This window comes from Esox lucius, chromosome 7, assembly GCF_011004845.1.
Source record: "Esox lucius isolate fEsoLuc1 chromosome 7, fEsoLuc1.pri, whole genome shotgun sequence".
Lineage (NCBI taxonomy): Eukaryota > Metazoa > Chordata > Actinopteri > Esociformes > Esocidae > Esox > Esox lucius.
In genome coordinates this window covers 36,446,854-36,474,589 of record NC_047575.1, presented here as the reverse complement: position 1 = coordinate 36,474,589, position 27,736 = coordinate 36,446,854, and the positions used below count along the sequence as shown (strand labels likewise).

The following is a 27,736-nucleotide window of genomic DNA, read 5'->3' as shown; positions in this document are numbered from 1 at the left end:
CAGATGTTTGAAATTACAAGCTTTTCGCAACAAAGGCCAAACAATCTACTCATACAAGTGCAGAGTTCATCTAATCTTTCATTTCTAATCTAAAAGACTTATTGGAAAGGCATTCCACACAGCGTAGCAGGGTATATATATATTCAAATTCACATGCGAACCAAAAAGCCACCCGTACTGTACGCTACGGTTATGAATGCGGGTACCGCTACAAGCATAACATTATCTTAACAACTGAATTAAATAATTCAAGTAAAAACTGAAGAGAATACGGGCAACTGAAGCTCTGAGGACACAAAGCTCACTTAATAAAGGCAGGCGTCATACACTGTGGTCAGACAGACAGGCATACAACTGACCTGTCAGCAAAGTCTGTGGATGATTGGTTGAGGGATGGGGGGGACGGGGGGGGGGGGCAAATTCCAAGGAAGACAGCACATGGCTTCTCAATTTCTGCTTTTTTATGTCATAAACTAATATGAAGAAATGCATAGACTAATTCCAAAATGAAAATCTTATGATTTTCAAGTGATCAATTCCAGTTTGAATGCGAAATTGTTCTTTAATTCTAACTGATGAATTGGAATTTAGATTTTTCACGTATCTGAAATATAAATGCTAATGTAGAATTAGAGACAGATATGTCTGTATTAGCACAGATAATTTGGACTGATAGTGTCATGTGCAGTTGATATACTGCAGTGGCATTCAAATCAGGACCTCAACAAAAACAAATCCTTGCAACTACCTAACCAGGAACTTAATTAGACCTAGGCTACCAGGTGGGGGCAATTAATGATGAGGTAGAGCCAAACAGAAGTCCCTGATTAGGGGGTTGCAAAGAAAACTAGAGTGGAACTGGCTTCAAGGGCCAGATTTAAAAACCACAGCTGTAGTGCGTTGTGCTGGCCTTCATTGGTATGGGGGTGGGGAATGTCTACAGGACTCTGGGTATTAATTGTTTAGGAGAACACAAGCTTAAGAAGGATATCACAGTTGTTAGCCTTTTATCAGTGATACACTTATATTTACTAGTAAGACTCCCTGGCCCTCGGTGTACTAATGATTTTAATGAAGTTAGGAGAATGATCAGAGACAGTTCATATATTTAGCTGTGACATTTCTTTGTCTTCGCACGTGAGGAATTTATTTACTTATTCAGCTAAAAAAATGTCCACCTAACTGAAAGTCTTCCAAGGCCATGCCCTACTGTAGCTCAATCCTCTTGTTGGGAAGGACCCACTAAAAGGACCATCTTAATTAATTGCGATTACTCATTGTTCCTAAACTTAATATATAAGGATCTAGCTCACTGTCCTTGCTTGAGTAGAAGGATTGTGGTTTTGCCTGTATGAGGAGTGGCTTCTGGTGTTTGATCACTTTCAAACTTTAAGTAATGGAAGAAATCGAAGAATCCACCAAGGATTCCATAAACATTGTGAAATGTTTATCTGTTGAACTGTACCTGCAATGGTTTATCATGTATATTTGAGTAATGCTTGGGTATCTTCAAAAGCTGCTCTTCACTTTGTGTACATTAAACTTGGTTGGAAAGTCCACACTCTTGTCTAATTTCTGAGAACGTGAATCCTGTTTAAATAATATTATGCAATTATTATAAAAGTATCTTCTATTAATTCATATATTATATATTATTAATAGAGTATTTTATGTGAAATGGAGAAAGCATCCTGAGATATATGGTGGGCTCTCTGAATCTGGCCAAACACTCAATGAAGTGGGCTGCCACACAACGCTCCTAGGGAAAATTGGAGAAAATAGTTTATTGCCAAAGATTTACTGTCTCTTTTTGTTGTGAGGAGCACAGTTCTTGTAAAATCCCCAAAAATGCAGAACTGGTGGGAACTAAAAAACAATCATCGGGCTCCACAAGAAAGAAGGCAATTAGTCTTAGATTGAGGTTAAAGGTTACAGTTAAAATTAGGGTTAGGGGTTAGAGGTTATTGGTAAGGATTAGGAAAAACAGGATGTTAAATGGAAATTACAACTCTTTTTCTAAAATACTTAGATGTTCGTGTGTGTGTGTGTGTGTGTGTGTGTGTGTGTGTGTGTGTGTGTGTGTGTGTGTGTGTGCGCCCACATGCAAGATCATTCAGGGTTGATTCCTCAGCAATTGCAGACGAGGAAGCATGGAGAAAGCCGGTGTCTACCAACAACACACCGCTCAGCCTCTAAAACACTCAGCCTACTACTGCTGCTTCATTGATTGAGCTGTAAAGTGGGGCAGAAAAATATATGAGTCTATCCGCCTCATCATATATACTGTCTGACTCATTCAGCCCAGGAGACGCGGGGACATGAGGGGAGATAGAGGCAGCGTGAAAGAGAGGCAGAGGGGGGTGATGCTCCAGAGGAGACTTCCTGAGCAGGGTGAGAAAAGACAGTGTGTACCTGCTCCATATCCTCTTTTCCTTTTTTATTCTCTCCATCTGTCCACACACCCTCCTGCGTTGTCATCCACCCATCGCAGCACACCACTAAAGCAACAGCTAGCCACCTTCTCCTCCTACTGCTTTATGACACCCTCCTCCCATGTCTTCATACCTGCATGAGCTCCTGCTTCTCCTTCTCCCCAGAGCTGATGGCATCCCGAATGGACTTGACCTCGTTCAGGATGGCCTGTGCCTCATGGAGCTTGAAGCCATATGGCGCAATGGAAACCTTGAGGTTGATCCTGGAGGGAAGGGAGCAAGAGAGATGAGCGAGGAAAGAAATGATGAGGTAGGAACAGAATAAACAGATGTACGTAGGTCACAAGTTTCAAACCTAGTTCATGGGGCCTCAGACCTATATCTTAACTTGAAAGGTAAAAATGATCTAGCAAATTTTTGGTTTGTCATCTTTCCTGAAGCTGAGCTACAACTTTCTAAATACATTCGTCAAAGATTTGGCTTTATGGAATTATCATCTTCACATGTTAATTGATCTAATCATTTTCTATAAAAGTAAAGGTTCATAAACACAAAAACAAAGCATATTTGGCAGCAGAAAAAACATTTGAGAAAACAGGTATATTATTAAACAATAAGGAATTGTCCGTGGCATTTACCTCTAACTGAAATCCCGATGCCGCTCTAACTTTTGTGCCCGATGGTATTTATGAAACGTCAAGTTGTACCTTTTCGAACATTTCTAAAGACGTCTGGTTGGCTTGTGCAGTAAGCCCATAAGCTGTTTATGAAGGCGATGCCAGAAAAGGTCAACTTTAAAACCCGCAAAGGACATTCATCACATAAAATGTATATGGTGTGTACCACAATCGATTGAGGTTCTCCAATGTTGGCCTCACAGTGACAGAACAGTTTTTCACTCACACAAAGTTCCATCAAATCACTTTAGTGGGGGAGAGCAATATAACAAATTGATGCTACATTCAGGCTAGCTCGACCCTGGGCTCCATGAGTGAGAGACTTCAAATGTTCATAGAGAGAGTCTCTTCAAGCGATACTTCAAGCGATTCATGAACTTAGACAAATTGCAGATTTGTCATTATTCCCCTTTAATGCCGGTATCAGAAAAAAAACTCACGCTTGCCTACAGCAAGGGTCAATCACATATATCAAAAGTGAAGCCAGTCCTCCGGGTTCAGATAGATTCGTCCTAGTGGTGGGCCTAACACCTGCAGTACCAAACTAAACCAAGGAGAAACAATGTCAGAGAGGACAACTACAATAGATGATTCAGACAGCAACATGAACTACACAAAACATTCTTATGGAGGGTCAGTAATCATTTCACTAAGACAATCCAACACTGACACTTTAAAACCCGCCTTAATCTAATATAATCAGGAGCAAACAAAAAGGAAGGATACAGGACAGGAACTAAACTGGATTCCAAGGCTACAGGGGTGGAGTGAAGACAAAGCCTGAAGGCCCAACTGTCACCAGCACAGGGAGAGACCGTCAATGGAAGCAGCAAATATGTAAAGCCGGTCATCAGCAAGTCGTGCTTGCAGCGGAATAACAGGTTTTTCCACATTCTTCCGAGAGCAAATGAGGGAGGGAGGGAGGGAGGGAGGGAGAAAATGGGCACGGGAAGGGAGCAGTCCTCCGTTAGAGGCCAAAGAAAACTAGAACAAGTGAATCCTCTCTAAGCCTTTTCCATCTCAGCAGAAATGGAAGCTGTAAGAATAGACATTATATTTTGTTCTTATGTTACAGTATCTCACAAAAGTGAGTACACCCCCAAGTAAAAATGTCCAAATTGGGCTCAAAACCCTCCCCGGTGTCATGACTTGTTAGTGTTACAAGGTCTTGGACATTTTCACTTAGGGGTGTACTCAATTTTGTTGCCAGCGGTTTAGACTTTAAGGTCTGTGTGTTGAGTTATTTTGAGGGGACAGCAAATTTACACTGCTACAATTTAAAATAGTGAGTATACAGCTTGTATAGCAAAGTGCCATTTCTTCCGTGTTGTCACATGAAAAGATATAATCAAATATTAGCAAAAATGTGAGGGGTGTACTCACTTGTGAGATACTGTATAAAGTTCTTGAGGTATTGTCTTTGGGTAAAGCCAGTTTAGGACAAAAAATGTTGAATGGAGGGTCAAAAAACATTCAGAAATGTATTAAATGTGTAAATTCTGTATTTGAATCTGAAAATATATATGAATAGCAACCTTGCATATTCGGATTTCCTGGTTTACGGTCAATGATCTGGCAACCATGCATGACGTCGCAGAGATGAATAACGTTCTTTTACACCTAAGTCAAAATATAGACTTAAGGCCCAAACTACATCCAATCCGCATAACATTGGTTAACGTTTCAGATGACGTTTAGTAGAAGATTTCTTTCAATAGAGTTTTTGCGAGACAGACAAAGATGACTGGTGAAAAGACGATTTGATTAGGGTTTGTAGGCTACCGTCCGGAACAACATTTTATATGCAATATACAGTGTAAAAATATACAATTAACATATGTTAGTCACTAACAATATAAATATAGCGCCAGAAAAAATTAAGAGACCTCTGCACCTTTTTCTTTCCTTTCCAAAAAAGTTGAAATGGATAGTTTTGAGTGAGGAACAGAAGCATTCAATTTGCAGTGGTCTCTTAATTTTAACCCTTCTGTTCCTCACTCAGAACCTCCTTTTTCAACTTTTTTGGAAAGGAAAGAAAAAGGACGCTGGATGCGCAAGCAGCATAGCCAAGTTGCCTACAGCTGTAGGAAGTCGAAAGAAGGGGATAAATAATGCGTTGACAAGGAAAGGATGGAGGGAAAAGCATCCCAACAAGGCTGTAATATATAGGCCTACAGCTCTGATGCGTTTTTAATGCAAGTCAAATTTACAAGAACATGGTGTAACAATGAAAATAGACAACAATAATACTGACTGTGATTAATTATAAAGCCTGATGAGTGATTTCATATTTATTTATGTGATTCCCAGATCTTCTAATAAACACGGTCTTGATGCTCAATGGCTACATTTTTTCAGGGGGCTCAGACATAATGAAGAGGGAATGATATGCTCTGTATGCTAGAAGCATTGGGGAGCCACTGAGTTTGGAAAATAGCCAAGCAGAAACTATAGGCTGGATGCACTTAAATCGAATACTACTCCTGGACAGGCATACAAGAACAAAAAAAACACCAAGGTAAAATCCTACATATGTTTAAAAAAAAAAAAAAAAAAAAAAAACATATATGTAACATGTTGATATGTAAAGAATAGATTTATTGCTCGTTTTTCGGTTGCTATTGTATTAGGGAGGACATTGTGGTGTGCATTAGCAGCTCAAGTGGGCAGATTTCACACTATAAGTGGCCAGATATTATATAAAGTATATCACAGAGGGGTGTCCAGTAGAGCGCGGGTAGCCGGCGTTGGGGTACCACCTTAGACTAATTTTCAGGCAGGAAAAACCCAACGCAAAAGACCATAGCGCTGGTCTATGGAGCAGCAAGGGGAACTACACCCTCCCCACTTCAATGTATTAATCAATAACATACTGTATAAAGTCCTTTTACATCAGCAGTTGTCACTTTGAAGTGCATAGAAACATACACAGCCAAAACCACAATGATCAAGCAACGACCGGAAAATAATGCACAGTATATCAATCCACACCCAAGTTCTTCATTCTGCCCCCCCTGGTCTCTTGGCTGTCTACAAGTGTCTACGCCTATGGGACTACAACTCCCTAAAAACCTAGTAAAAGCTCTTCACTGTGAATACAAATGTGTTTCACATGCAAGAAGAGTGATGATATGTGTCCATGTTAAAATGACCATGATGAATGAATTTCACTGTCAGTGAGTTGCCTTTTCAACTAGTGCGAGAAGGGGTACTCAATTGAGTTGAAAGGTTAAAGCTGCACTAGGTAGGATTTCTTCAGAAAAAACAACTACAGCAATTTGCATTTCTGCACTAATGCCCAATAGAGAATGAAGTTCTGAATAATAATATGAAAAATAAAATGACCTGATCCAAAAAAAAAAGCGATAACTCAGAGGTAAAATGAGCATTCACAAAACAAGCCAAGGCTGGAAGGCCTGCCTCACAGAAGGTGATTGGCTAGAATGGGATTGCTGGAACAGAATTGGCTGGAAAGTAGCGGCATGCTCCAAAAATAATAAATTGACATTCCACCGGCACAGAACAGTCTGTGTTGCTAAACAACTCTTAGAGGTTACATTAACTTACACAACAAGTTTATAGAAGACAGAAATTGTATTTATTATTGAAATAAAATCCTACCTAATGCAGATTTAACAATGAGGCTACTTCAACTGTATAAAAGAAAAGCAGAAGCCTGCAACTATTACACTGAAATTGACATTATATGGTTGGGTTGCACTTACTCTTTCAATGTTTCAAAGCCCTGCTCTTTGAACTCCAACTCTTGTTTCATGCAGGCTAGGTCCCTCTTCAGCTTATTCACCTGAGAGTGAAAAACCCAGGAGTAGTTATTAAACTTGAATAAACTTGAAATAAGGACACAGATTACATTGAACATTATTATATTTTGCTTATTCCGAACAAAGAAACTATAAATATATCTTATTATATACATTATTTTGCTATATAATAAGCTATATAATGTATTTATATAAATTTCAAATTTATATAAATAAAATGTGTTTACGGTAAGTACAGTTGCAGGCATAGGTTGGTCAGATTCATATAGTAGTTTGATTAAAACATTGACATGCTATGAAAGACTTGATGGGCCACTTATATATATCAAAAATTAAGAGACCACTGCACCTTTTTCTTGCTTTTCCAAAAAAGTTAAAAAGGAAGTTTTTGAATGAGGAACAGAAGGGTTAAAATTAAGAGACCACTGCAAATTTAACGCTTCTGTTCCTCACTTAAAAATTCTACTTTTTTGGAAAGGAAAGAAAAATGTTTTCCGGAGCAGTATATCTTTTTTATTTAAAAAAGTATTTCTTCCCTATACATTTCTCAGTGTCTGATGTCCAATTATGGCCTTGCCTCATTGTGTCAACTAGACAGCAGGTTGAAGATCAACACATGATTACAATGCACTCACTACTATGCTGTGTGGATTCACCTAGCATTCCTTTAAATTTCCAAAACTGAAAATGCAAAAAAATAAACACAATTTGACACTGAAGTGTGGGACCTTACATAGTCAGGGGTGAGCCTTTCAATTGAATTTGCCATAGTTGGACTCCATGTCTGGCAAAAGGTCTGAATATATAATATTTGTGTTTTTCCATTTTCAATAAACTGGGACAAAGGTCTAAAAAGAAGCTTTTGCTTCATCGTTTTGGATATTGTGTGTATAAGGAATGATAAATTAAGTCACAAAATTTGGAGAAAATGCACTGTGTGCTGTTATATTTTGATGCATCATTGAGCAACAGATGATGAGGCTAGGGAAAATAGTGGGACTAAACAAATTCCAGTTGCTATTTTGGCAGTATGCAATCAAAACAAATGATGCTAGCGATTCAGACTACAATATTTACAACCCTGTTCCCAAGAAAGTTGGTCCGCTGTGTAAAATGTAAAGGAAAAAAAGTATGCAATGACGGGCATTTAAACCCTATATTCAATAGAAAGTGGTAAAAAGACAACATATCAAATGTAGATACTGAGACATTTTATTGTTTCTTGAAAAATATGGCCACTTTGAATTTGATGCCAGCAACACGTTTCCAAAAACTTTGGGACTGATGCAACAGAAGTCATGCTAAAAACTAAACTATTTAGGTCAATTGGCAACAGGTCAATAACATGATTGGGTATTAAAAGATCACCCCAGAGAGGATGGGTGTGTCAGAATTGAGGACAGATGTTCACCACTCTGAAAGACTGTGCAGGCAAATAGTGCAACAGTTTAGAAGTAAGGTTCCTCAACATAAAATCATCAAAAGATTCAGAGAATACTGAGAAATTAACACTCTACCATACAAAGAATAAACCATACATAAACAAGATCCAGAACTGCCACCACAAAAAGGAAGGTTTTGTGGACTTGGTCTCATTTAAGATGGATTGGAGGCAAAGTGAAAAACTGTCCTGTGGTCTGACAAATCAAAATTTGAAATTATATTTGGGAATCATGGATGCCACGTCCTGTGCAGTAAAGAGGGGAGTGACCACCAAGCTGGCTATCAGCGCACAGTTCAAAAGCCAGAATCTGTAATGATATGGGGGTGCGTTAGTGAACCAGGCATGGGTGACTTGCACATCTCTGAAGGTACTATTAAGGCTGAACAATATATACAGGTTTTGGACCAACATACAAATAGGACCGGAAATATTTGGACACAGACACAATTTTGATAATTTTGGCTCTGTTGTTGTTTGCTCATAGGTCTTTCTGACATCAGTTTAGTCTTCAGCAAGTGAAATGCATGCTCGATTGGGTTGAGGTCAGGTAATTGACTAGGCCATTGCAGAATATTCCACTTCTTTGCCTTAAAAAACTCCTGGGTTGTTTTCTCAGTATGTTTTGGTTCATCAGTTCATCTGTAAAGCGAAGCGCCGTCCAATCAACTTCGCTGAATTTGGCTGAATCTGAGCAAACAATATATCCCTACATACTTCAGAATTAATCCAGCTGCTTCTCTCTTCTGTCACATCATCAATAAACAAACACTAGTGACCCAATGCCATTGGAAGCCATGCATGCCCATGCCATCACACTGCCTCCACTGTGTTTTACAGATGATATGGTATGCTTCGGATCATGATCCATTCCAAGCCTTCTCCATACTTTTTTCTTCCCATCAATTCTGACACACACATGCCTACCTCCTGGGGAGTGTTCTTCACTTGGCTGGATGTTATGAAGGGAATTTTCTTTATCATGGAAAGGATCCGATGATCATCCACCATTGATGTCTTCCGTGGATGTCCAGGCCGTTTTATGTTGCAGAGCTCACCAGTGTGTTGTTTTTTTCCTCAGAATGTACCAGACTGATGATCTGGCAACTCCTATTGTTTCTGCTATCTCTCAGATTATTTTTTTTGCAGCCTATGGATGGCCTGTTTCAGTTGCCTTGAGAGCTCCTTTGACCGAATGTTGTGGGTTCACAGCAACAGCTTCCAAATGTGAATGCCACACCTGGAATCAACTCCAGACCTTCTACCTGTTTAATTGATGAAGAAATAATGAAGGAATAGCCCACACCTGTCCATGAAACAGCTTTTGAGTCAATTACTTTTGGTCCCTTGAAAAAGAGGAGGCTACATATCAAAGAGCTGTACTTCCTAAACCCTTCCTGGATGTGAATACCCTCAAATTAAAGCTGAGAGATTGCACTTTAAGCGCATATTCATTATTTAACTGTAACTTGAATTTATTTTGGAAAATAACAAAACTTGTTTCAGTATCCAATTACTTCCGGACCCAAGTGTATGCTGCCATCCGGACAACGTCTTTTTCAAGTAAGGCCTTGCTTATTTCAACAAGACAATGCCATACCACATTCTGCACATATCACAACATCATGGCTGTGTAGTAAGAGTCCAGGTGCTAAACTGGCCTGCCTGCAGTCCAGACCTGTCCCCTATTGAAAATATTTGATGAAATATGAAACATAAAATATGACAAAGGAGACACTGAACTTTTCAGCAGCTCCAATCCTATATCAAGCAAGAATGGGAATACATTTCACTTTCAAAACTAAAAAAATTGGTCTCCTCAGTTCCCAAACGCTTACAGAGTATTGTTAAAAGAGATGATGCAACACAGTGGTAAACATGCCCGTCCCAACATTTTTTAAACGTGCTGCTGGCATCAAAATGGGTGTGTGTAAACAATAGAATAGCTCAGTTTCAACATTTGATGTGTCGTCTTTGTACTGTTTTCTATGAGATATAGGGATTCATGATTTGCACATCAATTCATTCTGTTTGTATTCACATTTTATGCAACATTTGTGGAAGCAGGGTTATAGTTTGAAGTGTTTTTTTGAGCACTTGCCGTGATGCTAACTCCAGGTCCGGGGAGAATTAAAGGATGGCTTATTGTGAAATAAGACACCCTGGGCCAATATGGCCCAGGTATGGGTAATTACACGCAAACATGATTTTAGGTTGAACACTAGGTGAAAACAAATAAGATCATAAGACTACACAAGTTTCTTATGTGACTGAACACAAGGAAAGCAATTGCAGTACATGGACACAGATTCAGTAAATGGACAGTGTTTGGGCGAGTCATTTCTTACCCTACTTTTGGAAGTGACAATCTCGGCTTTGAGGATTTCTGGGTCGTATTTACTGCTGGAGGATGATCTAGAATTCACTGTGGGTAAGATTTAGTGTTATTAAATCCATGATATCGTTCTACTCAACTTCAAGGCCTTTTCATCAATCCATTGTGCCTTGTGAACCCACTGGGAATAACCACTTCTAGTCTGAACAAAGACAGAGGAATGGACTCAAACTTGTAGTTTATCATATATGCAAACTTGTTTCATTTTATAATTGACAACCTGAATGAGATGTGCTGCACATATGTGATCAAGTTGCAGAAGACCCCTTTTCACAGAACACTACCCCTTTCACTTAACTGCTCATCCCCTTTACGCCTAGTCATTCCTTGCCCATTCCATATACCTGTTCAAGCTTCCTGGTCTCTCTGTCACTCTGTCTCCTGTCTCCATTCTCACACCCCCACCCCACCACCCAGGCCATCTGAAACCCTCTTCCTTTGGCCACCTCATCACCCAGGCCATCTGAAACCCTCTCCCTTCAGCCACCCCTCCCCTTGGCTGGTCCTGGTGCTTACAGCTGGTCTGGGAGGTGGACTTGTCCCTCCAGGCATCGTTGAGCTGACGGTACTCTTGCTGGGCCAGGCACAGACGCTGCTCCTTCACCTGGTAGAGTTCCTTCTGGGCGCTCAACGCGTCCTTGGCCACATCCAGGTACTCCCGCAGCATGATCTCCTGCTCCCGCTGCCACTGGGCTCGTGGGTCCTCAAGCTGAGTGCTCTCTGACGGGCATAACGGAGGCGGGACACCAAGGGGAGGCAGATGCGTATTAGCACAATTATGATAAACATGGACGCTGGAAGTTCCAATGACACAGGGAACTGCATATCCGGACTCACTTGTGTTATGGTCCACGTAGTAGGCCCCGACACTGGGGTCGTACACCTCCTCCCAACCCACAGGCAGTTCATCTCCAATGCAGTCAGCAAACGTCAGAGGTTTAGTGTGTCTGAAAATCACACACACAAGAACAGGCGGTGAGCTGGCCGTTCAAAACAGAGCGGTCACACCAAAATGGAAATCAGGATGACCATGCAGCACGCATGCCTAGATACACGAGATAATTTGGTTGTCACGGAGGACTGCTAGCGCTGCATTGGGGTTTGTGTCATTTTTATGTGTGTTTCTGTATGTTTGCATTTGTGTGGGGCAGGTAGGGTGTGTCTTTATGTTTGTGGGTGTGGTGTGTTTGGGCAGTGTGTTTGTTTGTGCTGGTGGAGGTGTGTGTCTCTAATAGAGGGGCCTACTTGGAATTGGCCTCTATTCACCTGGCTTGCAAAGCACAATAGTCGGAAGTTAGGACCTGGCACCCCACAACTAGTGTTAACACACCGCCTGGAGGTTTCTGAGGCAACCCCTTTAGGCCTTCCAAAAACCACCTCAGAAGTACCATGCCAACAGTTCCAATACGCGCCAAAAAACAATACAAGACCAATGTGCAATCTGCCAACAAAACAGTGAACTATTTGCTGGGTAACAGACAAACAAATTGTGGTTTCAGCGTCTTTACATGAGCTGAAGTGGGCTTTGAATAGGTTACTTTAACGGTCTTATCCATGCTGGTCATTGCACAACCAGGATCACAAATACATCCTAATTTCCATCGATATGAAACCCTAAGCTAAAGAACAGAATACATATGCTAATATCCAAGCATATGACAAAGTTCTCAGTGACTCAGCCTACATCGTAGTCTCAGTCTTTTCTTTTGCACAGTCTCTCTCTTCTGTAGACTGCAGATATCGCCCTGGTTATTGAGCCTTTGGCTGAGGGTGAAGTCAAACAGGTTCCTTTTGACTTAATTAATAATGAAAATAGCTAGCACAGACCCCTGTAGCCTCAGTGTTAATGTATCTCTCTGAGGGAAAAGGCTTTGTGGAGAACAAACTCAAATCCCCAAAAAGCAGGCTGCTGGTCCCCGGTCCTTTGACTGACTGTGAGTGCATCATCCCATTATTTGAATTACTCTACTGTCGCTGTCCTCTCATCCTTGCAAATCCAATCCCTAATCACTCAGAGCTGATGGCTGAACTCATCACTCATCATCATTACCGTCTGAGCAGCACTGACTGTCTCACTAGGCCAACCAAAGAGCTTTAAATAGGCCCTAAGATGAGCATGAGGCACTCACTGGTTGTTCATTGGAATGCAAGAACTCTTCCAATCTGCCTGGAGTGGAAACCAGGTTCGACATCTCTTTATCTTTTCAGACAGTACTAACTTATTTGGGTAGTGTGGGACCAGCCCAAGGCTTCTACAGTATTACTGACTTTGTGAGCAGCAAGAAAAAACAAATCAACCATTACTATAGACTGAAATCCAGAACCATTAGCAAATAATTTCCTAGAGAATAGGGTTCATCATGATGTTGTTTTTATATATACTCATACCCATAAACCTGCCATACTGTACGGGAGGTATGCATGAGTAACTTACAGTTCTCCAAGCAGATGGAGTAGACCCAGCAATAGTGGCTTTCTGAGGCCCCTAGCTGTTGGTTTTTAAGGTTTAATCCCTAAACCAAGTGTTTCACACAAAAACAGGGGGTCTGGCCTTTCCTGGTGAGCAGTGGTATTACTAACTAGTGGACTGGGGGTCAGAGGTGAAAAACACCAGGCGGGTTTGCATACAGAGTAAACAACCTAGACCATACTGTAATGCAAAGTGATAAAGTGCGTGGCCAAGTGCAAACAAGGGGAGCATAACTGAATGATGAGTCAGACACTTTCATTCAACACACTATAAATTCCTCAACGCAAATGTATGAGGCTGCAACCTACATTTCATCGCGCTCAAGGTCCAACAATAAAGTAGAGCTGCTGCTAGCTGCTTTAGCTCCCCTGGCAACAGCTCGGTATCTGGCAGATAACATTCCATTCACCTGACAGAATGTGTTGGGTGCGTCACCATAAGGGTGGATAAACAATATGGCTGGCTGAGGTATGCGAAAGCAGCCAAGAGAGCCACTGACAGGTCAGAGGCCTGCCAGATTTGTGTGGTATGACTGTTGGGCTGAGTCCTCCAGTTACCATCTCCATTAAGTCTAACAGGCTTAATTCTTAAGCTTAAATGCAAACATTCCTCAGGATTGATAGAAAATGGATTCCAAAGACAAATGCCTTTACTACAGGGTCAAATTACCAAGCTACAATAAAAACTTTGGAATACTTTGTATTTAGACTATTTGGCCTCTACTATTTGTAGAATACAGCTTTGATACCTGTATAAAAGCTGGGTGATAGCAATTTTGTCACAGTAGGCGGATTCCTTGGCTCTTCTTGGTTGCACGGTAAGAAGCATTTTTGGCCTCACATTTTTGCCAGTAGGTCAACCCAGCGTAATACGAATGTATAATAATCATCATTATCATAAGGCCTCCTAACCATAACTCCCCACCAGCTGTTGCTCAGCACGACCAAAGATATGTTCCAGTGTTGAACTGTGGTGGAAAGAAATGTAGAAGTGTCTGGATGTCAGGTTATTTCAGTCAGATTCCACACATTCTAGAATGCCTGTCTCTCATTTCAGACTTAGCACTCTGGGCCAACTTCTTCATGTTTCCCTGTGCCCGAAACACACCCGTGAACAGTGTAGGGAATGGGGTGCAGGACAGACAATTTACAGTGACCCTTTCTCTTTCTCGCTGACAAAGTTCCGCCATCTGGGTATTGTTTGGTCCATCACCGGGGAGGAGGGCAGTTTGGTAGTCTATGTCTGTCATGTCATTGGCTTTTTGTAATGGTGCGGAGTGTTAATGACAACATTGGCACGAAGAGGGCTTGCTTTTGACACAAAGACGATTTTCAAATCAGGTATATAATGCCTACTCTTATACTAAACCAAAGCATAATAATAAGAAAAAACTCCCATACTCTTCAGCATTCCTGAACTAAGCTATTCAAAAGATTTTGTGTCAAAGTCCAAGGGGACTCTGGTAAAACAAAATTAGTTCCACAGTCTATGGTTGACAGAGTTTCTGTACAAACGAGACCCTGTCATGACGCCCTTCTAAGCACTACATGCTTTGTAGGCAACTGTAAGCCTATTAGAGAAAAAGCTTACTAGGGAAAACAGTAGGCTAATTCACAACTCGATGGCTATTTTCCAATTACAGGAATGCAAATCACACTCGAGGACAATCTTCGTTTTTCCCCCGATCATATCCAGGCTGGATTTATAGCCTTTGTAAACCATTAGTTCTGAACAACTGATGAATGCTGTCGGTTGTTGATAGCACGTATCAATCTATCAACTCAACTCACTGCTCTCTACGCTTTCCATAGAAGATGTAATACCAATAATTATTGTATAACATACCTGTCCCTTGGATCAATCCAACTAGTGGCGTGATTGATGTGGTCGATGTAGTAGACTTTCCCATCAAAATCCCGGGCTTCTTCCCAACCCTCTGGTAGTGGTAACTCCTTCCTTGGCATGTCAGACGAGTCTCCATGTAATATTCTCTGCAAGTCCTCTAATTTCTATCGAAGGTAAACCGTGTCTTGTTATATGGAGTATCTTAAAATCCCAAATGTGAAAACCATCATTCGCGTCCATCAATTAATAAATGCTAGCCTGGGTTCGTGTTGGATTATTTGATAATCCATAATGGATCGCGGTTAATGTTTCCAGAGTATGACTGGCAAAGGTTCGACAAACCGTGGGAGTTTTCTGATACAATGTTAAATGATGAAACAATGTTTGCAGCGCAGATGGACAAATCACTTATTTGCCGAATATAGGTTATTTTGTAGCCGTTTAGCTCAGCAGTAACAAAGTAACCATGCGCGCGTTGGAATAGCGTAAATACGTGACGATCCAGCAGACAAATCCCGGTTAATGCGCATTTGAACCCGTCGTGGGTTAATGCTTACTTGTTCGTCTACCAATGTATAATAAATAGTACAACATAACGAAAATGACCAACTTAACTATAACTTTTCAAGCGGGTGGTCCATGGTCCATGGCATGCAATGTGTCGGGACAGCTTGACTCCTTTCTGGAAACTCAGATCAACCAAAAAGTGCATTTGAAGACTGCAAATCCGGGCAAGGTTTTCAGCATTGCACATGTAGAAAAGCTGCAAAAACGCAACACCATCCAGCTTTTCTTAAAACATTTTAAACCCCTTTCCTCTCACGGGCCACCATGTTTAGCTAGCGTGAATGATGCTACCTAGTCAGCTAGCAAATCCTCTCGTGCGCTATTAAACTGTAGATTTCATAAAGCGGCATGTACCTTCACATTCACGGTAAATGTTGCTGAAAAATGTAAATGAAAATTATTTTCTATGTATATCGTTTGTTTAAATGTTCCATTTTTACTTAAAGGGCCAGTAGCAAATCTCCCTTCCAAAGTAGACCATAGGCAATTGTGTTGCGGAGATCTCGAAGGCTCGCGATGCTGTTGAATTACGTCATACAGGTGCTTCTGTGCCCTACATTTTCCCAACCATGTTCCTAAAGTCTTGTTGTTAATGCGGAATTCTCCCATTATATCGGGCACTTAACAGGCCCATATGAGATAACTAAATAAATAATTAATTTATAAATGTAAACCTTTTTTGTTTTGCTTTATGAATCAAGCTGTTGAGAAATGTGCATGACGCCCTCCCATGGTCAAAGTTTTATAACTTACAAAAACACGAAAACAGTTATTATATAAGGTGTGGGTCATTTGATGTCACTGTTCACTCTAGGACACGCTGCTCTTGGTTAAAAATGCATCTGATCACAAATGAAATAATGTTATTCATGATATGCCTAGGACCAAACCTAAATTTGGTTAGAAATAAGTAAATACATACAAAAATGCACCAGATGTCAGTGGATGGATTGTAGGTCGATCACATCATTGGTCGATAAATCAAAGTTAGTTGAGATGCAACCAGAAATGTCATAATCAGAAGCCAAGTTTCCATGCAAATGGGAACCCATTTTCAAGTTAACATTCAAATATCTGTAAAAAAAAAAATATATATATACAAATGTCTCCACCAGTGGAGTGTTTTAAACGAAGTCAGTGTGCTTCCATCATATTTTAATGGTTTAGTCACAAATAGCACTAAATAGCTCTTTTACAAGAGGTGCGTTTGGGAACTAAGGAGACCAATTGCTGTAGTTCTGAAACTGAAATGTGATAACACTTTTGCTTGATATAGGATTGAAGCTGGACAACAGTTCAGGGTCTCCTTCGTCGTATTTTTCGTTTCATAATGTGCCAAATGTTTTCAATGGTTGACAGGTCTGGACTACAAGCAAGCCAGTTTAGCATCTGGACTCTTTTCCTAGAAAGCCATGCTATTGTAATACCAGCAGAATATGGATTGGCATGGTCTTGCTGAAGTAAGCAAGGCCTTCCCTGAAAAAGACAATGTCTAGATGGCAGCATATGTTGCTCCAAACCTGTATATATTCTTCAGCATAAATGGTGCCTTCACAGATGCGGAAGTCATTTGCACTAATGTCCCCCCACACCATCACAGATGTAGGCTTTTGAACTGTGCACCAATAACAAGCCGGATGGTCCCTCTCCTCTTTAGTTCGGAAGACGCGGCCGATTGCCAAAAGTAATTTCACATTTTTATTTGTCTCACCACCGGAGAGCTTTTCACTTTGCCTCTGTCCATCTTAAATGAGCTCAGGCCCAGAGCTTTTTCACTTTGCCTCTGTCCATCTTAAATGAGCTCAGGCCCAGAGCTTTTTCACTTTGCCTCAGTCCATCTTAAATGAGCTCAGGCCCAGAGCTTTTTCACTTTGCCTCTGTCCATCTTAAATGAGCTCAGGCCCAGAGCTTTTTCACTTTGCCTCAGTCCATCTTAAATGAGCTCAGGCCCAGAGCTTTTTTTAAATGTGTTGCTGGCATCAAATTCAAAGTGGTCATTTCTTTTTCAAGGAAAAGTAACTTTTTTCAGTTTGAACATTTGATATGTTGTTTTTGTACTATTTTCTATTGAATATAGGGATTAAATGATTTGCACATCTTTGCATTCTGTTTCCATTTTACACAGCATCCCGCCTTTTTTGGAAATGGGCTTGAAAATAACATTAGTGACTAAATAGGAAACCGAATTTAACCAGATTTGCTCAGTTGGGACCAATTACACAGCAATATTTATTTTTGTTGAAATTAAATGTAGTGAAAAAACGTAATGCTATATTCACAGTGAATGTAGTAATTATATTAGGCAAGGAATAGCATTCCCATCTTATTGAATCATTGAACATTGTTGGCAACCTCATTTGTTTGGGACCATATAATCTGCTACATTGTGCTGGTATTAGCTCTATTTAAAACACACTTGGACAAAAAAAACAACTTTTGAGATAATTAAGTTGTAAAATTTTACGTTTATTATAATTTCACCACAGTTTCTACCTGATTATTTGTCTTATTTGTTTAAACTCCTTTGAAAAAAATATTCTGAAAATCATTATTGTTATTATTTTAAATGTATAGATACAAAAAACATATGTTTTCATGAGTCCAGCTCATAGACTGTAAATATAAGGTCCAGCTCTCTGGCATCGCATCCACCTGAGCGGTATTAACAGCGTTGATAAGCGGAGACGAAAGATGTAAATGAATACTGCCCTCTGCCGATCAAGTACCGATGCAACCTGTTATTTAGGCCTAATGATGCCAAGTTCAAACTAAATTCATTATTGTACCATGTGTCCAATTACCAGTTCTAATCACGAATTTATGGCCTACTGCTTGATGTATTTCTCAGATAATTTTGTATATGAAAAATACGCTGCCAACCGTTCGAATGTAGCCTACGACATAGCTGAATAGTTACTAAAATTATTTGCTACTCTCGAGTCGGTAAAAATGAATCGTTCGCAAACTGCACGTTACTACTGTGATCGTACACACAAACGTACTAACGTTGTCTTTTAGTAGGGCCCTGCAACCTACTTCCCGAGTAAATAGAACTTGGACACTATGTGTTGTCTCAGCATGTAGTTTGACGGAAATTACTAACCATCTCTAGCCTAGTGCAATTGCTAACTACTGCGTTAATGAAATTACTTGGCGTTGGTGGTTTCTGCCATCATGCTACCAGACGTCTAGTCATTGTGCTGGCTAGATTGGCTACAGACACTACCGTGAATTATCTTGATATGCTGGACGCAGACACCAATTTTATCCACAAGTTCGCCTGGCTCAGGGGAAGTACATAAAGGATATACCCCATCTGTAACTTCTGCTAAAATAAAATAGTGTGTTTGTAATTATGGCAGGTTAAATGATGACGGTATAAACCTGACATGAGATTTCCGGTAAGAGACCTGAATTGCACTTTAGGTAGGCCTATTGATTGATTTAACCTCTATTAGGATACCATTTTGCAGCTAGCCTTCATTCAAACTCAGAGGATTCTTCCCCATCACAGAAAAAGCTGTTGCCCCTTCACTCTGCCGCCTACTGAAGGGAAGGCTACAAACAGGTGCTGGCGGGGCTGTTTTTAACACAAACAAGGAAGAGATATCACGTGCACTAGTTACAGTAGAAATCATTCAATAACTTGATCGTTGGCTGTGTCCTGGAAGGCGACATTTTCCGGCATTCCAGCAGTGCCACATGGTTTTCCTTCGGCACATATCCATCGCCCTTACCGCCGCGGTGGCTGCCTTTGGATCTGCCTTGTTTATCGCCTTCAATTATTTCTATAGACGGCGAATATGGTCTCCGGAAGCGGAATATTGCATGATCAAAGAGGTACGTTGTTATTTCCAGGAATGTTCATTTAACATAAGGTTATGACTGGTGCAATCGGGGTGGTAAACGTTTTTTCAGTTTATTACTGGATTCTTTACGTGCCAAAGCAGTGCAAGTATAGGGGCGCCAGTGGCATCGAATGTGCGGAAAATACTTCACGAATCACTTCAGTCTAGACTGGGTCTTGCCCATACAATGGACATTACTTGAATGATAGTCAGAAACTAATAACCTGACTGCATGGTGATATTGACTATGAGGTTGGATACGATTTGATGCACGTTTATCATACATAGATTTAGGGTTCAGTAGAGCAATAACAAAATACGTTCAGTAATAGTTTCATATTGAAGAAGACATGGTTTATGTAAATAATTCCAAAGTAATTACACAGTTATAATAAATAACTTTAAAAAAATGCTTTAATGACTTTAATGCCATAGAAAATTACCTGAAAATAACTAACAGCCTATCATTTATATGAGCTTTAAATCTATTGACTACATCGAGGCCATAAATAGACTGGCCTCGTATGTAATAAAGATCGGCAGAGACATGTCTTAAGAATTTCAAAAGCTTAATTTTGTGCCACTACCAGAGACGTTACATAGCTGACATAATCGTGGCAATTAAGATTCATACTGTTTCCAACAATATATGGACAAACAGCTTGTGTAATTAATTATTAAGTAGATATCTATTGAGTGTCACAACAACAGAGACTGCTGCCTGCTTTGAAAACAAAAATGCAAATTATTGTGAAATAATGCAGCACTATCAATATTTCACCACTAATCCTACAGGGATCGATAGTAAAAATGCTGATGTATATACATTATATTGTAGTTCTGCACTTTACTGGAATAATGATTATCTGCAGGCATGTCCAAAATTGTTGTCACGCTTGATAAAGATGCGTAAACAGTGTAGATAGTATACAAATATTGAGCTTTATTGTATGCCAGAAAATTTACGTTTATACTAACACAATTGTTCAGACAATAAAATATATCTCAAAACAGGTGTTTGTTTTCGATTCCTCACCATGATTAACTCACTTTTTCTACGTTTTATGGGCTACACGCTTCAATTAAGACAAGAGGTTTTCAATACCCTAGCTTACATTTAAGTAATTTGGAAGATGCTCTTATCCAGAGCAACTTACAGTAGCGAATGAATAGTCATACTGGCCCCCTGTCCAACTCATAACCCTGGTGTAGCAAGTGAAGACCTTGCCTGGATGGAAAACCGTGTGGTTTAAATTTAAGGTAACAGGCCATAAAACGGTAGAATGTGTGGTATCAATTATTTTATGGCCTGCTCACTACAATTCAAACCACAGGTATAACTTTGGGTTGAAATACAGAGACTGAGTTGGAAATTGCATATTCAGATTTTATGTTCAATAAACCATTCACTATACTCAAAGTTTGGATGTGAAATCAAACCATTACAATGAGGTTCATGAAAGGTATTGACACAACTGGGTTTTGGTTTGAGTGTTTTAGCACTGGTGATTTCAATAATCTTGATAGGACTGGTTGGTTAACACAAATGTACGCCTACATTCTTTTATAGGCATTTTTTTCCATCTACATACACCAACAGTGTAGTATTCTTTAATTAAAAGTACCGTTTTTGGGCTTATCACCTTATTGGATCATACCACCAGTTAGTGATAGCTGTTTGACAACACTATCTTTGACTGCAAAAGGCTATCGAAACAGCAGCTACTGCCCATTACCAGGCCACAGTTCTGTGAAGAATTAGGTACTCTTTGAGATTCTATTATATGTACTGAAAGTTAAGACCGTAAAGAAAAGTAATATTAATTAGAGGGAACCCGAGTTAACAAAAGTTAATTATTTAATATTTTTTTTATTCAACACACTTCTTCCAAAAGGTTTTACTTTTAACTTCTCTCCACAGAACATTCTTCCAGGTTGCTTGATGAACCACATAGTGACCAGGCATGGTTGTTGTAGTGTAAGGGTTTTTGGGATGGTTTGTTTCCTTAGGACCTGGATGACCTGCCATAAATGAAGGAACCATGAATTTGTTTCTATATCAGATCATTCTGAAGGAGATTGTGAGGCTATTTGTTGGTGAGCTGATATACACCTGGATCATGCAACATGAAATCCACAAGCAAGGTTAAAGAATTTGCTTTGCATGATCACCAACATTAGCACAAATGATTTGTCTGGGTTACAAACTAATAAACTAATAACTACCTCAATGTAACATGTAGTCGATTCTTAGGAACAGCTATCTGTTGTGGACAAAAGCAAAAACATAGGTCAAAACAGCATGCATTCAAAAAAAAAGCACACATTTCTAGACAAAACCAAATGCCTATTAAAAAAAATAAGTAAACCTTACTGTTATATGCAGTATCTACCACTTGTGAAGAACAGAAAATGGGTTGAGACCTTTTGTGACATCATGGGAGAGCAGGGGTTCTGACTGCATCTGTGTGTCTGTCTACTGAGCAGGAGCAGGAAGAGCGTGGAAAGCGCCAGGTGCTAGTCCTTGGCCTAGACGGAGCTGGAAAAAGCAGTATGCTGCAGGGGCTGACAGCTGGAGACGCAGGCAAGAGAGGACACTGCCATCCTACCAGGGGCTTCAACTTCATGAGCCTCAGTGCTCCTACCTGTCAGCTGGATTTCCTTGAGAGTAAGCTGTGCAAACTGGACACAATCAGATTTCTGAAAGTGTTTGCAGAGCAACTGAACAAACTAGTTGGCATCATTTCAGTGCTTTATGCCGGTTCTACAAACCTCATATTGGTCACAGGGTCTGTAAGCCATTTTTATGGCCATGAAAATGCCAGTGGTCTTACAAAAAGCCTTATAATCGTAGACCTTTTTGCTTCGACTCACTCTTATATTTTGACCACAGGAATTGCTTAGCATTTTTCTTTGGTAGAATAAATAATTTTGCACTATTGCGCTGTTTAAAATAATTACCTTTAATTGATAAGTAAATGTACATACAGTAGGGAGAACAAGTATTTGATACACTGCCGATTTTGCAGGTTTTCCTACTTACAAAGCATGTAGAGGTCTGTAATTTTTTATCATAGGTACACTTTAACTGTGAGAGATGGAATCTAAAAGAAAATCCAGAAAATCACATTGTATGATTTTTAAATAATTAATTGCATTTTATTGCATGACATAAGTATTTGATCACCTACCAACCAGTAAGAATTCCGACTCTCACAGACCTGTTCGATTTTCTTTAAGAAGCCCTCCTGTTCTCCACTCATTACCTGTATTAACTGCACCTATTTGAACTCGTTACCTGTATAAAAGATACCTGTCCACACACTCAATCAAACAGACTCCAACCTCTCCACAATGGCCAAGACCAGAGAGCTGTGTAAGGACATCAGGGATATAATTGTAGACCTGCACAATGCTGGGATGGGCTACAGGACAATAGGTAAGCAGCTTGGTGAGAAGGCAACAACTGTTGGCGCAATTATTAGAAAATAGAAGAAGTTCAAGATGACGTCAATCTCCCTCGGTCTGGGGCTCCATGCAAGATCTCACCTCGTGGGGCATTGATGATCATCAGGAAGGTGAGGGATCAGCCCAGAATTACACGGCAGGACCTGGTCAATGAACTAAAGAGAGCTGGGACCACAGTCTCAAAGAAAACCATTAGTAACACATTACGCCGACATGGCCCCATTCATTCTTTCCTTTACACGGATCAGTCGTCCTGGTCCCTTTGCAGAAAAACAGTCCCAAAGCATGATGTTTCCACCCCCATGCTTCACAGTAGGTATGGTGTTCTTTGGATGCAGCTCAGCATTCTTTCTCCTCCAAACACGATGAGTTGAGTTTTTACCAAAAAGTTCTATTTTGGTTTCATCTGACCATATGACGTTCTCCCAATCCTCTTCTGGACCATCCAAATGATCTCTTGCAAACCTAAGACAGGCCTGGACATGTACTGGCTTAAGCAGGGGGACACGTCTGGCACTGCAGGATTTGAGTCCCTGGCGCCGTAGTGTGTTACTGATGGTAGCCTTTGTTACTTTGGTCCCAGCTCTCTGCAGGTCATTCACTAGGTCCCCCCGTGTGGTTCTGGGATTTTTGCACATCGTTCTTGTGATCATTTTGACCCCACGGGGTGAGATCTTGCGTGGAACCCCGGATCGAGGGAGATTATCAATGGTCTTGTATGTCTTCCATTTTCTTATAATTGCTCCCACAGTTGATTTCTTCACACCAAGCTGCTTACCTATTGCAGATTCTGTCTTCCCAGCCTGGTGCAGGTCTACAATTTTGTTTCTGGTGTCCTTTGACAGCTCTTTGGTCTTGGCCATAGTGGAGTTTGGAGTGTGACTGTTTGAAGTTGTGAACAGGTGTCTTTTATACTGATAAGTTCAAACAGGTGCCATTAATACAGGAAACAGAGGACAGAGGAGCCTTTTAAAGAAGAAGTAACAGGTCTGTGAGAGCCAGAAATGTTGCTTGTTTGTAGGTGACCAAATTCTTATTTTACTGAGGAATTTCATTTTGTCTCTCATAGTTGAAGTGTACCTATGATGAAAATTACAGGCCTCTCTCATCTTTTTAAGTGGGAGAACTTGCACAATTGGTGGCTGACTAAATACTTTTTTGCCCCACTGTATGCCTATCTCCTGGAGAGTGTTCTTCACTCGGGTGGATGTTGTGAAGGGGTTTTTCTTTACCATGGAAAGGATCCTACGATCATCCACCACTGTTGCCTTCTGTGGACTTTTTGTGTTGCAGAGCTCACCAGTGCATTTCTCTTTTCTCAGAATGTAACAAACTGTTGATTTGGCCACTCCTAATGTTCCTACTATCAGTTGGATTATTTTTTAGTCAATTGTGCAACATGTTAAAAGAGCTGTAATTCCTAAACCCTTCCTCAAATTTGGAATACACTCAAATTTAAGCTGTTGAACTGCAATTGTTTAACTGTAACTGGAATATATTTTGGTAATCAGTCAAAATAACACAACTTGTGTCAGTGTCCAATTATTTCTGGACCTGACTGTATAGTCAATGGTTGGTACCTACAATGTAGCCAAAAAGAATTTAGACAGCCTCAAGTTTTGTTGTTTTTGCTCTGTACTTCAGCACAATGGGTTTAAAATTAAACAGTGACTAATTTAGTGTATGGGTTTCAGACTTTAGGCAGTCTATTAATGCAAGTATTTTATCAGAGTCCTGCCCTACAATCATTGTCCTTTTTCAACAATGTAGTAAATATGACGTATAAAAAAAGAAAAAAGAAAAAGGATGTCATTTCACAATGTTCTGTTTATGGAAGTAAACAGCCTCAAATTAAAACTGACAGTCGACCCGTTAACCTCTTAATTCAAATCAGCCCCTACATCCTTTCCTCCATCGTTTACCTGCACCTTTGCAATTTGAAGTATGCCAAAGCTGAGGAAGAAAACAATTGCAAGGATGTAGGGGCTAATTGGACTTCCAGTGGACTCTTCAAGCGATTCTGCACCAACGTCATGTATCACAAAGTTGATGCGTTCATTGAATGAGTTAAATGCCATTTTAAGATGCAGGAACTGATGCCAGTAGGGCATTTTAGACAATCACTGAAAGGTATTTCCCCTGTGGAGTGTCCTTCCTGTGATTGTGTTTAGCGTTTCCTGTATTGCTTAATTTCACTGTCATGTGGCATATTTACAGTGTGTATATGAAAATAAAATGTACTTTTAGATTTTATTTTTTATTTTTAATTGTGAACTACCCATGAAGGTAGAAAATAAGTCCACAAATGTTCAGTATCGCTTAGCAACACTTCAAGTAACCTTGTCCCTCTGATGCCTTCCAGTTGGAGGGGGGGAGGATCTGCGTACATACTGGACGGAGTACTTGAGGAAGACACACGTCCTGGTATATGTGGTTGACTCCTCCGACCGGAAACGTCTACCGCAGGCAAAGGATGAGCTGCATCGCCTTCTCAGACTGGACTCACAAATTCCTGTGGTGGTCCTGGGGAACAAACAGGTGACCCTGAAAACTCTATTTTGTACTCTCGGGTGCCATTGGATGTAGACATACCGCGGGAAGGAATCTTATTCCTTTTGTACAGAATCACGTGTTGATCTTACTGTGTGCAACACGTCTTGGATATGGAAAACGGTGTGCCCTCAGTGAGTACACTTTAGTAACACCGCACTCGAGCTGTGGTCAAGAATGTAATACAGTGCTACACATGACATCAGACTGGTCATGACAGGGGTTGTGATTCTCCTGTGTGTTGCGTCTTGGATTGTCAAAAGTTTTGATTTACTATTTGGTCATTTTAACTGATGCTCATCATACCGAGACTGACTCGGAAGTAGACCTCACTGTCCTTTGCCATATCTCTTCCAGGATAAACCCAACGCTGTCAGTGTTTCAGAGCTCCATAAGGCCTTATCTTTGGGTGCAGTGGCTGACAAGAAGCGGTTGTTCCTGCTGGGTGCCCAGTTTGGCTCAGATGGCCTGGTTGGCTCCTGCAATCTGCAGGCCTTCCAGGACCTGCTCCTACAGCTCATCTAATGCTCCTGACTGGAGAAGTTGAATGGTGGTTGACCATGCTTGTTGGATGGGTAGTGAGAGCCATGGGTGAGTCTATGAGTTGGAACAGTGGGAAATAGCCATGGCTGTGATTTGTCAGGGCCTTCTGGGAGGTAAGAACCAAAACGGTCTTTACCAACTCACAGATCAGTGAAATTGTAACAGGGTTCAATATAGATCATGCATTAAGCTACCAAGCCTGAAGCTTGTTACCTTTGTATTGTAGCAAAACTAGAAATGCAATACAGCTTCAGTGCTGCTTATCTTTATGAGTCATTTGTCAGCTAGGTTCAATGCAGTCACTAATGAGTATCACCAATCAGGCATCTTAAAAGGAGGTATTTGATTGGAAGTGTTCATTTTTATTCAAGTGTCTGCCATGAATAATATGTAGAGTCCATTCTGTTTGAAATGTATAAATATGTGCATGTTTTTACTTTTAGGAGACAGCTTTTATTCAAAACATACCTTTCTCTTATCAACTTTACAACTAATAATTCCCCAAATATATGAATTTTAAATGACATGTTAAACTGCATCATTTTGTTTTACTGTTGAACTGATGACTACCTACATTTTATAGACTTAAGGACACAGCTGCAAGGTAAATTGTCATTTTTTCCCTACCTTCTCAGACCAAACATATCTATTCAAAACCACCAAGGGGAGACAAATGTATAGGTACATAATCTTGTTTTTATTGTTTTGTCAAGGACAAAGTTTCAGTCAAAAAGAAGCAATTTGACATTGCATTCACTGTCTGGCATGTGCAATTACTACCTTGTTTTTTTTTTACCTGCCCTGGGTGAAGCATTTTAGTTTTTTACATTATTATCAATTAAGCATCAAGTTGCTCTCTAAAATAAGATTCTAAACTGTAATTAAGGAGAACAGCACAAGAAAACAAAACTATGTCCAGTCAGCTGATGTGTTGTTTTCACTACAAACTACAGTTGAAATTGTTTCACTTTTCAAATAGTCATGACATTTCTATGGACATTTGGGTTGTCAAATCCTCATGTGCTACGATTGTCAAATTCTGAATTTCCTTTGAAAATAAAAAACAATGAGACGAAAATGTCAAAACTACACAATGATGCAAAATGTGTTAATGGTAACATTCTGTCCACTACATATGGAACTCTCAATACAGGACTATTTTGTGTTCTGTGAAAATGTAAGCACAACATGGAAGGTATGGTCCACAACAATAGACAAGTATGTTAATAGCTATGGTATAAAGAATGCACTTGAGACAATCAGAAACAAGTACTTAACAATAAGCTTGTTTTACTCAATTAAGAATATTAAATGTCAGGTTATATTCTTGTATGTAAAAATATGGCTCATGGAGGAGTTTAAGTTAGACCAAGATTGGTTTCCATTGGTAATAAGGTCTTATATCACCCCATACATTAAAATGCATACAATTCATTGAATAAATAATATCCCCCATCCCCACTCCTCAGTTTCCAGAGAATCATCTAGAGCAGTGGTTCCCCACTTGGTGCTGGATATTTTCAGAGTGGGTACTCAATAATGAGACCATAGATATACTGGTAGAATACACATGAAGGGGTACTTAAAGTACAGCAAATATCAGTTGGTGGTCCATTAACTTAACAGGTTTGGAATCGCTGCTCTATATTGTGTAATAGATTTTGTGTGACTAATACTTGAAACAATTAGTGTGGTCAAAACAATGATTGTGAAGTTCT

At 40.1% G+C, this 27,736-nt stretch overlaps 2 protein-coding genes across 2 annotated transcripts in view; one reads left to right on the top strand and one right to left on the bottom strand.

Annotated features, from left to right (window-relative positions):
* The window catches only part of wwc1 (WW and C2 domain containing 1), a 46,411-nt gene extending 30,295 nt beyond the window's left edge, over positions 1-16,116 (bottom strand). Inside the window, exons 1-7 of the mRNA XM_010870964.4 lie at positions 15,658-16,116; positions 15,043-15,206; positions 11,565-11,674; positions 11,244-11,447; positions 10,681-10,757; positions 6,835-6,914; positions 2,566-2,695 (exon numbers count right to left, since the gene is read on the bottom strand). Of these exons, the coding sequence (XP_010869266.2) occupies positions 2,566-2,695; positions 6,835-6,914; positions 10,681-10,757; positions 11,244-11,447; positions 11,565-11,674; positions 15,043-15,161 (720 nt within the window). The 5' untranslated portion in view covers positions 15,162-15,206; positions 15,658-16,116. The remainder of the gene's footprint in view (positions 1-2,565; positions 2,696-6,834; positions 6,915-10,680; positions 10,758-11,243; positions 11,448-11,564; positions 11,675-15,042; positions 15,207-15,657) is intronic.
* Positions 16,117-18,974: 2,858 nt separating this feature from the next.
* On the top strand, positions 18,975-27,703 carry arl10 (ADP-ribosylation factor-like 10). Its single transcript, XM_010870962.4, has 4 exons — positions 18,975-19,449; positions 21,945-22,125; positions 25,288-25,463; positions 25,833-27,703. Exons 1-4 carry the CDS (start codon positions 19,312-19,314, stop codon positions 25,998-26,000), a joined length of 663 nt encoding a protein of 220 aa, XP_010869264.1. The 5' UTR covers positions 18,975-19,311; the 3' UTR covers positions 26,001-27,703.
* Positions 27,704-27,736: the final 33 nt, after the last annotated feature.

Bases quoted from the DNA above. Each gene is read 5' to 3' on its own strand.
- arl10 (XM_010870962.4), top strand. From the start codon at position 19,312: ATGGTTTTCCTTCGGCACATATCCATCGCCCTTACCGCCGCGGTGGCT. The intron at 19,450-21,944 runs GTACGTTGTTAT...TCTACTGAGCAG, and splicing joins AATATTGCATGATCAAAGAG to GAGCAGGAAGAGCGTGGAAA. The intron at 22,126-25,287 runs GTAAGCTGTGCA...GATGCCTTCCAG, and splicing joins TCAGCTGGATTTCCTTGAGA to TTGGAGGGGGGGAGGATCTG.